The 9,666-nt window shown below is 36.8% G+C and overlaps 1 protein-coding gene across 1 annotated transcript; it reads right to left on the reverse strand.

Annotated features, from left to right (window-relative positions):
* Positions 1–39: 39 nt before the first annotated feature.
* On the reverse strand, positions 40–2,814 carry LOC149823367 (uncharacterized). The gene has a single exon (XM_090018792.1). It carries the CDS (start codon positions 2,399–2,401, stop codon positions 86–88), a length of 2,316 nt encoding a protein of 771 aa, XP_089874918.1. The 5' UTR covers positions 2,402–2,814; the 3' UTR covers positions 40–85.
* Between the last annotated feature and the right edge of the window lie 6,852 nt (positions 2,815–9,666).

Raw genomic sequence — 9,666 nt, forward strand, 5'->3', positions numbered from 1 at the left:
CAGAAGGATAAAAAAAAAAGGAAAAGCGAAGCTTCGTCTGAATAAGCGAGCTAGCTACCAAAAATTCTTCCTGATACACTTACTGTTATGATCTTTCTCTAGTTTTATGGCTCTTCAAGACACGACCTACAGCTGCCATTGCATCATGCAGCTTACAAATCTTAAGGAAACCCCTTACAATAGAAATATCACTAGTAGAGAAATTAGCCTTTTCCATAACCAGATCAATGAGCTCATACAGTGTGTCCTCCATTGATAGAGCACAGAGGCCTTCAGCTAGCATGGAAAATGCAGAATATTCTGGTAAAAAACCTTTGTCCATCATCTCCTTAAGAAAATCAACAGCTTCACCAATGGGCCCTCCTCCACAACATATACCTCGAAACACAATCTTGTATGTGATAGCATTGGGAGGTCCAGCCTTCTCCACCATCTCTTTAAAGAGTCTCATGGCTTCTCTTGTCTTTTGTTGCTTATACAGTGATTGAATTACTGGGTTGTAAGTCTGTGGAGTTGGAACCATCCCCTTCATCATAATTGTTCTCAGTAGCTTGTTAGCAAGCTGTACTCTTCCTCCCTTACACAGACCACCAATTAGGGTTCCGTAAGTTACAGTATCTGGTTCACAACCATTTGAAGTCATTGTTTGAACAATGTCAGTTGCCTTTTTTATATTTCCAGCTCTGCAGAAGAATGAGAGTAATGAATTATATGTAAACTTGTCTGGCTTCAATCCTTCCATTATCATCTGATCCATTAGCTCGGCAGCTTCTTCAACTCTTCCACTCTTGCAGAGACCATCAATTAGACTGTTGTAAGTCACGACATTCTTTGAAATTCCTTGAAGCTCCATCTGATCAAATATTTCCTCTGCTTCTTCAACTCTCTGGTTCTTACATAGCCCATCAATCAAGGTATTGTATGTAACCACACTTCGGGCACAATCTTTGGACTCCATTTCTCTCAACAATGCAAGGGCTTGCTCAAGTTTTCCTTTAGAACAGAGGGTGCTGATCAACATATTGTAAGTAAATCCATCTGGTGGGCACCCACTCTCCTGCATCTCCTGAAACAGGTCCATGGAAATCCCGAGCTTGCCGACTTTACAGAGGCCATGAATCAGAGAATTGAATGTGCAAACATCCGGTAAAAGGCCTTTGGCTGATAAACCGCGTGCAAGTTCAGTAGCTTCTTCGATCCTATCCTCCTTACACATAGCACTTATCAGAGTGTTATATGTCACCACGTTAGGAAAACAATTGTGCGACACCATCTCCTTCAGGACATCCATGGCCTCTTGGATATGCCCAGATTTACAAAGCCCGGATATCAACGTGTTATACGTGAAAATATCAGGTTCAAACCCTTCTTGAAGCATTGCATCCAATATTTCAAGACCATGTTTAACATGCCCAGCTCTACACAGCCCATTCACAAGAGTGTTGAAAGTGAACTTGTCAGGATAGAATCCATCCCTGGTCATTTCCTCTATAAAATTGAGAGATTCATCTACTCTCCCTTGTTTGCAGAACCCGTGAAGCAAGACGTTAACGGTAACGTTGGTAAGTTTACATCCAGATTTTGTCATTCTTTCCTTGATTTCCATTGCACCATCTAGATTTCCCTCTTCAATATATCCCTGCATGAGGGTGGTGAAGGTTTTCTCATCTGGAACCAAACCATAGTCGGACATTTCCTCCACCATAGAAATTGCAGTCTTAATTTGATGGGCCTTACACAATCCTTTGATCAAAATGTTAAAAGTAGAAACATCTGGGTCAATCCCTCTCCTACCCATATCAGAATACACAGACTCAACCATCTTTAGCTGGTTTTCATCAACAAGAAAATTCAATAGGTTGTTGTAAATGAAGATATCGGGTTCGATCCCGAATTGTTCCATTTCACTAAGCACGCCAACCGCTTCATCTATCAGATGCAGTTTCTCATAACTTTCTACGAAGATCAAGAACATACCTGGGGTGATATTGCACCCGGATAGATTCAACTCGTTCAAAAGACCCTTCATTCGATCAAAAGACGCCTCGTTTCCCAGTTGTCGCAAAGTTGCCTCGACTAGCGAAGCTTCGGGCACATAATCTGGCTGCGTCAATGCCCAATTGAAGACGTCGATGGCGGTTCCACCATCATTGAGCCTGTGGATGATGCTGATAAGGTCTTTGGAGGTGAAATTTGGAGGAATTTGGTGAATTGCAGAGGGGAGAGTACTAGATGGATTTGTGTTGGAGGATGGGGGTATGGTAAGCTCTGCCTGTTGTGGGGTGGATGAAAAAAAGATGGGTTTGGAGTGGTTTTTAGTGTAAAACCACGGTGGTTTGCGGGTGGACAAGTTATGAGGAAGATAGAGTGTGGGAGGTTGTAGAACTGGAGAGACATACATTTTGGGCCAAAGTCAGAGGAAATGCAAACTCTGAATGTTTCTTGTTGCAGTGGAAGGAAGTGTGTTGGTAAAGGAATTTGCCGGAGGCATGAGAGAGAGAGAGAGAGAGAGAGAGAGAGAGAGAGAGAGAGAGAGAGAGAGAGAGATTGCAGTCTTATGATTGGGGTGTTAGAAAGAAGCTAGAGAGAGAAGATTTTGTTGGTCGTGGTTGTTGATACTCAAGCTTGGATGTGGAAATTGATTAGAAAATAGAAAGTGGGATTATCTAAGAGTGGTGCCAACAGCTAAGGATAAGGAAAACATGATGATTTTAGAGGGTATCTGAAGGATTAGCAGTCTAGCAGTGCACGTTTCAGCTTATACCAGAGAGAGAGAGAGAGAGAGAGCAGGGGGGATATTTTTATCTGTGAGGTTCGTCCGTCTGGATAAATGGTCGAGAAGCATTTCAGAAACCGGATCGGACTTTCAAGACGAACAGTGAACCCACTAATCCGATCCAGTTTAATTTTATTTTTATTTTTTATTTTGTCAACACACCAATGGTATTTCCATCTCAATACAAGCCTTCCAAACATGTCCTGTTTTTTTGTTATGTTCAATTCCCTCCATGTATCACTTAAATGAACTTTAACTACAACATTATTGTGAACAAAGGTTGTAATTGGAAAATGATAAATAAAATTTATGAAAAATATAGGGGTTTTTTATATAGAAAATGTGCATGCATCACTTAAATGAACTTTAACTACAACATTATTGTGAACGAAAGGTTGTAATTGGGAAATGATAAATAAAAATTATGAAAAATATAGGGGTCTTTTATATAGAAAATGTGCACCTGGGCCCATGAGGTAAAACTGGGTTCAAGCCTGGGTTTAGGTAGGTTGGTTGAGTTGGAAATAGAGTTTGGTCCTATTGGTTTCTGATAGGGTTCAGGAAAAAATTAAGAACTCTTAATTTACAATAGATAAAATGCTGAAATTTTATGGGGAGGTTTCAGATACCTAGGGCTAACTCGGGTTAAAATCTCAGGGTTGTAGGGTTTGTATTATAAAAGATACAGTCCGGTCAAATTGTGGGTTTTCTACTTGCAGGGTTGGAGACTGAATTTTGTCACACCTTGAGATAAATATTACTTCTCTTAAAATACTATACAAAAAATTATGAGAATTTTGTACAAGTCTCACCACAGGTAGAAGAATGCTTTTGTAAAATTTGAAGGTCTGACTCATCAGTGTTTGAGAGATAAAAATATGAGGACAGAAAAAATGAGTTTGGGTTTGGGTATGAGATTTGACAATAACCGGTCTGGGTATCAGGTTTATTTTTTCTTATTGGGATTAAGGAAAAAACTGATTTTTTGGTGGGTTAGTTAAGGAGAGTGAGTTGACTTAGGGTTAAATTTGAACTAGGTCTGGTTGGAGAGAGATGATTAGGGCAAGTTGGGTCAAATTCTGCACTTACATACCTTGTCGAGTGGGTAAGGTAGGTGTGAGCTCTCATTGTTACTTATGATTAATCATTGTATTGGATCATTTGTTAGTTTAATGCGACTTATGATATGCCAGTCCTAGTAGTCTCTTTTCAATATTTAAAGTAATATATTTATTCATTGATGAAAATTCCTAATGTAACTTGGATCTATCCTCTAAATTCAAATAAAGTTTTATGAAAGATTTATGGTTTTCACATAATGGTTCAAATATAAATTGAAAAGAAAATCAATATGCTCCAAATAGATGAAAGCAATGAATTTAATAGTAAGACGCTTGCATAATACATAAAGAATAGTGGTATTCAACAATTTAAAGCATGTCTAAAGCATAATCATAAATCTCATTACTGTGAGTTTTCTCAACAAAGGAAAATCTTACAATAAATTAAACAAATTCTTGGGAAGAACTTAGAAAAAATACAGTACATTTAAATTTAAAAAATATATAGGAACATATATACAAATATCAACATATAAAATCAGAAAAAAATGCTCTAATATATGGAACAATGCAAATCATGTCTATTGAAGCCCCTTTTTTTAGAGTTCCATATGTCTTCGGCTTTGATTTGTTATGCTCAACAGCTCCAACAAACACTAAAGTTTCTTGCCACTGAAAATTCTTTCAAGATAGTGTTGCTTCAGTTTAGTCCAGTTGAAAGAGGATCGATATTGACTGGGCAAGCTGTGTGAAACCCAAAGATACTTGAATAGGAGGTTTGGAGCAAGCAACAAACAATTAAAACTATAAGGACTTAGCAAGTCCCAAACCTATATTTGGTGAAGGTTTACCGAATAATAGAGAATGTGCTCGAAGGTGGAGTTGAACCTCCAACCTTGTGAAGCCACACACTCTAACTGATTGAGCAATTCTAGTTCATCTCTAAGTGTGGGTTTTTCACAATCCTCAGAAAGATTGCTCTTTATCCTTTCCTGCCATGTCCATGGCTTTATATAGGCAACCATGGAGGATTTGATTAATCACCATGTATGTTATATATGTAGCTATTAAAATAAGATTATTATTTACGTTAATCTTACTTAATAGGCCTAATTATAATCCTTAATGAGTCACCATCCATGTAGCTCTTGGGGTTCTATCTGTGAGACCCTATGGTCACATTGAATATGGTACTTGGATCCAACATCTCCCACTTGGCCATATGGGGTAAGCTTTAGCATTATAAGGATTTCTCATACATCAAGTGAATTATTTATTCATGTTTATTTATACTTAATCCTATTTGACTTATATGTCTTGCAAAGACATCTTCACAAACTACCTTTATCAATGGATCAAAAGGTAAATAATCAAATATAATTTATCCTTAGCATACATAGCTAAACATCAACCAAATAAACTTGCACATTTCTAAAAGTTATATCATATTTTTAGTCATGAGAATTTTCACACATGTTATAGATAATTTATTACATAATTATGTAGATTGTTCTATCATACTAGAACCCATCATTTCATGCGTGAAACAAAATGATCATAACATCTTAAGAATGTTGTATTAATCAAGATTTATAAATTTATCAAGTTACCATGCATATATGATGTGACCATGAGATTTATTCACATATACTATGCTTTATTCATGACATCGTGAGGTATATTGCGTGCAATCTTACTCATGATTTATATCACAAAACTATCTTCCATATCGATATAAATTATTCATCATGCCAAGATTTCATTCATAACCCTTAATGTGCAATTTCATATGCATACTTTCAATTCACATTTACTACAATAATAATTATACAGTCTATAGTTCTAGAGCAAACAAATATGTATCACGATGATAAATTATTTTGCATATGTATCGTTTAGGTTGCCTTACTTACAACTCATTGTAACATATAAGTCTCATATTCTTAGTTAGTCATGGGGTCTCTTATAACCCTTCCATGATTATAGGACATCATTGCCAATTATTTTGCACATAGTCCATATTCACACTAATGGGGTAACATGAATTTTCATCAACTCTTGAATCCATAAACAATTCTGATTTGTCAAACTTGACAAGTACTCTCACATTTGAGTTTTCATCATAGATTGTACTTTCACTAATCATGTACATTATACTCAACATCTCATGCAACATGCTTTAGTTTTATCAGGTTAACTACCACCTGATCATGTTTTGGTCGATATTATTCCGATCTAAACAATCATAAAAAAATGAATACAATCATGCTGCATACCATGCATAAAAATTATAAAGCATGAAAATATCCCTTTATGCATTCATACAAGAAAACCATACAATGTATAATTTATGATGATTTATTTATCATTATATGCAAACAAATATTCACACATGTGTAAAATTATAATACAACTAATTTAGCCCCCACTTTTATAATGCATTGCATTATGCAATATGTGCTCACTATAAGCAATATGTACTAGGATTAAAGTTTAAGTCCTTAAATTCACTAGATCCACATCTAATAAGAGTTGTTTATTCTTTCTCATTGCCATTTTGATGTGTCAAACATTATAAGCTCATTCATAAGCAATTAAACCATAAGCCTATGTACATATGTGTTTAGATCCATCATTGGATCCAATCAAGAGACCATATCCAAATTCATTAGAGTTCATATCCAAAACTTGACTTGAGATGTTATCATCAAATTCAACATGATCCGAAGTGAAAAATATATCTTCATGCAAGTTTAAATAGCTTATAACAACAAACATTGATCACATAGGGTTTGACTATAGTCAAAACCTGTCATTAGGTTCCAAATTCAAAGGGATCATTACCACTTATTCAATATTATATTTTTTTGGATCCAACAAATGATTCATTAAATAAGGAGACCCAATAAGAAGCTATCCAAACCATGTATGCATCAAACATGTATTGTCTCACACAACCAAGTTAAATAAACTTGAATGTCATTATTCTAATTTGGAACCACAATAGATCCATATAATTAGGACTAAATAAGGAGTAACTATAAGCACATGCAATAAAGTAATATGACAAACATTCTTAGATCTCATAGTGCTAATATGGATCCAACTCTCTCGTATCACGAACATATTTCATTCATGTTTAAGCAGATCCAATATAGTTTTATTGGATCCCACCAAGTCTATTAGAATTTGGCTTATTCCAAGCATCATATCCAATAGTATATGATCCAATCCAACTTCGTTCATCATAAAGTTGGACTAATACAAGGTCATCCCGAATCCATATATTAATAAAAACTGAATATGAACAAAATACAAAGCATATAAAAACAATATGTGATACACAAAGCATTTCAAGATCCAATATAGATTCGTGCATGTTTAGATTGCTCAAACAAAACTATGGGTTATATAGGATTTGACTATAGTCAAAATCCATTAGATTCATTGATCCATAATATTTCACTATATAGACCCATCAACTAAGAAAGGACATTGGATTCATAACATTAACCATTTACAAAGCATATCCAACAAGATACTCTAGGATCTCATGGTGTTGTTATTAAATAAAATAACAAAATTAAAACATTCAAAATAAACCCAATTGCAAGTACAAAATTTATATCATGAGCCTATTATTTATTTGGATTGATGTAATATTACATGTTTAAACTAATTATTTATCAAGTTTATTCTCATGTACATTCATGGGTCACTTGGACTTGACTATAGTCCAAATCCACACTCTTAGGATCCAAAGTTTAATGAATCTATACATCATAGAATTAGATATGAACATATCAAGTATTATGTTGTCCGAACAGAGAATTAAAACTAGACCAATACCAGGTCTATACCGTAAAGGCATCCAATTGGAACACCCATTAAGATATTTATAGTCACCCAAACTAAATAATCTTGGATCCACATAATGCTAATTTGAATCAAAACACACTTAAAACATGTGATGATCCAATTCAAACTATAACTGAATTCAAAGTATATGTAGAGTTTTGTGTCAATAAATCTAAAGTTGGATCTTAATATTTAGATATGTTATTGGGTTATCAAACCCCAAAACAACACACAAAACTCATAAGTTTGACCCATTCACATATGATAATTAACCTAAACCCAAATCATCAAATAAATAAAGGTTGATGACTTACCGATATATCATGCAAGCATTAGTCCATTATATCTGTCCATAGACCCCATATTTGGTAATTGGTCCCGATTTAGTTTTGGTTTCACTGGAACAACCGATTTTAAATAGGTCCAATTTTTTTTATTGAATCCCATCAAGTTCAATTGCATGCTTATTTACTAGCACTTGGATCTGATATGATATGACCGGGTCCAAACATATTCAAGTGGATCTATTTAGGTATTTAGGTCATAATCAAGTGGACCTAAATTGCATAAAGTCAATCCAAAAGCTCAACCCACTCTAATTATGTTTGATCTATATCAATGGGTCCGATCCATTATAATCTAAACTAGACCAACCTACTCCATTTAAGTTTTATAGATCCATACTACAGATCCATTATGGTTTGTGTAAATAGATATGATTCAAAACAATCTTGGTCCATACGACCAATTTGAAGAGCATGCCCAATTGGGTCTTTTTTTTTAATCTTTTCCTTTTTACACTGTTTTTTCCCAAAGAAGGGGAGCCCGATTAAGGTTTTCCCCATTTTTACGCAAAAACGAAGCTTGAGGAAGAAGAAGGGAGCGAGTGCGCTACCGCCGCTGATGGACGGGACTCCTCTGTCTGCCGCTGACCAGTTGGCTTCAACCACCAGCGGACATCGACTTCTTGGCTCGCCGGAGCGAGTACACTCACTGTCACTGGCCGATGGGCCTCCTTTGCCTACCGCTAACCAGCGGGCTTCAACGCCAACAACCGTCGACTGCTCGGCTCATCGGTGATCGACAAACCCCACCCTCTGCATTGTCTTTACCTGAACGTAGAAGGAGAAGAGGAACCCAACAGAGCCTGAGCTGTGCCCACCGCCCTAATGCTTGACCAACCACAATGGCATATCCAACATCGAGCATGGTCATTTGTTGGGCTGATCGGCAGACAAATCCTCTACCGCCTCTTTCCTCTTTCTTCTGACCTCCACCACCTTGATCAAAACTGGGATATCGCTTGTGTTGCCGCTACCAGGGAAACACTTTCCAATGGCCATAACCCCTACACCGTCGTCACATAATACATGGCCCTGCGTTCCCTTGCGTTAGATTGAGAGGCTGGATAACCCCATCATGTCCGAACGCTGCCTCAACGCCATCTTTGGTAGGTGAGCCTAAGGATTGTGCACATTGTATTCTTCTTTATTGTGACCCTCCTTGTCCAAAGCTCTCAGGCGAGGGCTCCAACCTCCCCTGTGCTTATGATATGGTCCTTGTTCCCGTCGTAGAGCAAGAGGTTCCCGAGAGCCGTGATGCCGACAATGATCCCCCTAGGACGATCAAGATCGACATAGATCATTTCTCTCTCTCATCTTGGGGTTAACCATTTTTTCTCGATCGACCACAATCTTGTGCAGGGTCAGATCTTAAATCAGTGGATCTGTGTCTATGCTAACAGATCTGTCCTCATGCATGGACGAATTGTGTATATGTCAGACTGATTCTCATGGCCCTCTTCTCATTCAGAGGAGGAGTTTTCATAATAGAAGTCATTTTTTTTACGTCCATGAACCAAATCTGACCTCTGTTTTGTAGATCAAAGGCTGGCCAGATCTGTCTTCTTTTTGACATATTAGTGTATATACTGGTTGAATCTGCCCTCTGTTAGACAGATCCGACCCTTTG

Source organism: Nuphar pumila, chromosome 10 (assembly GCF_984573655.1).
Source record: "Nuphar pumila chromosome 10, dmNupPumi1.hap1.1, whole genome shotgun sequence".
Classification (NCBI taxonomy): domain Eukaryota; kingdom Viridiplantae; phylum Streptophyta; class Magnoliopsida; order Nymphaeales; family Nymphaeaceae; genus Nuphar; species Nuphar pumila.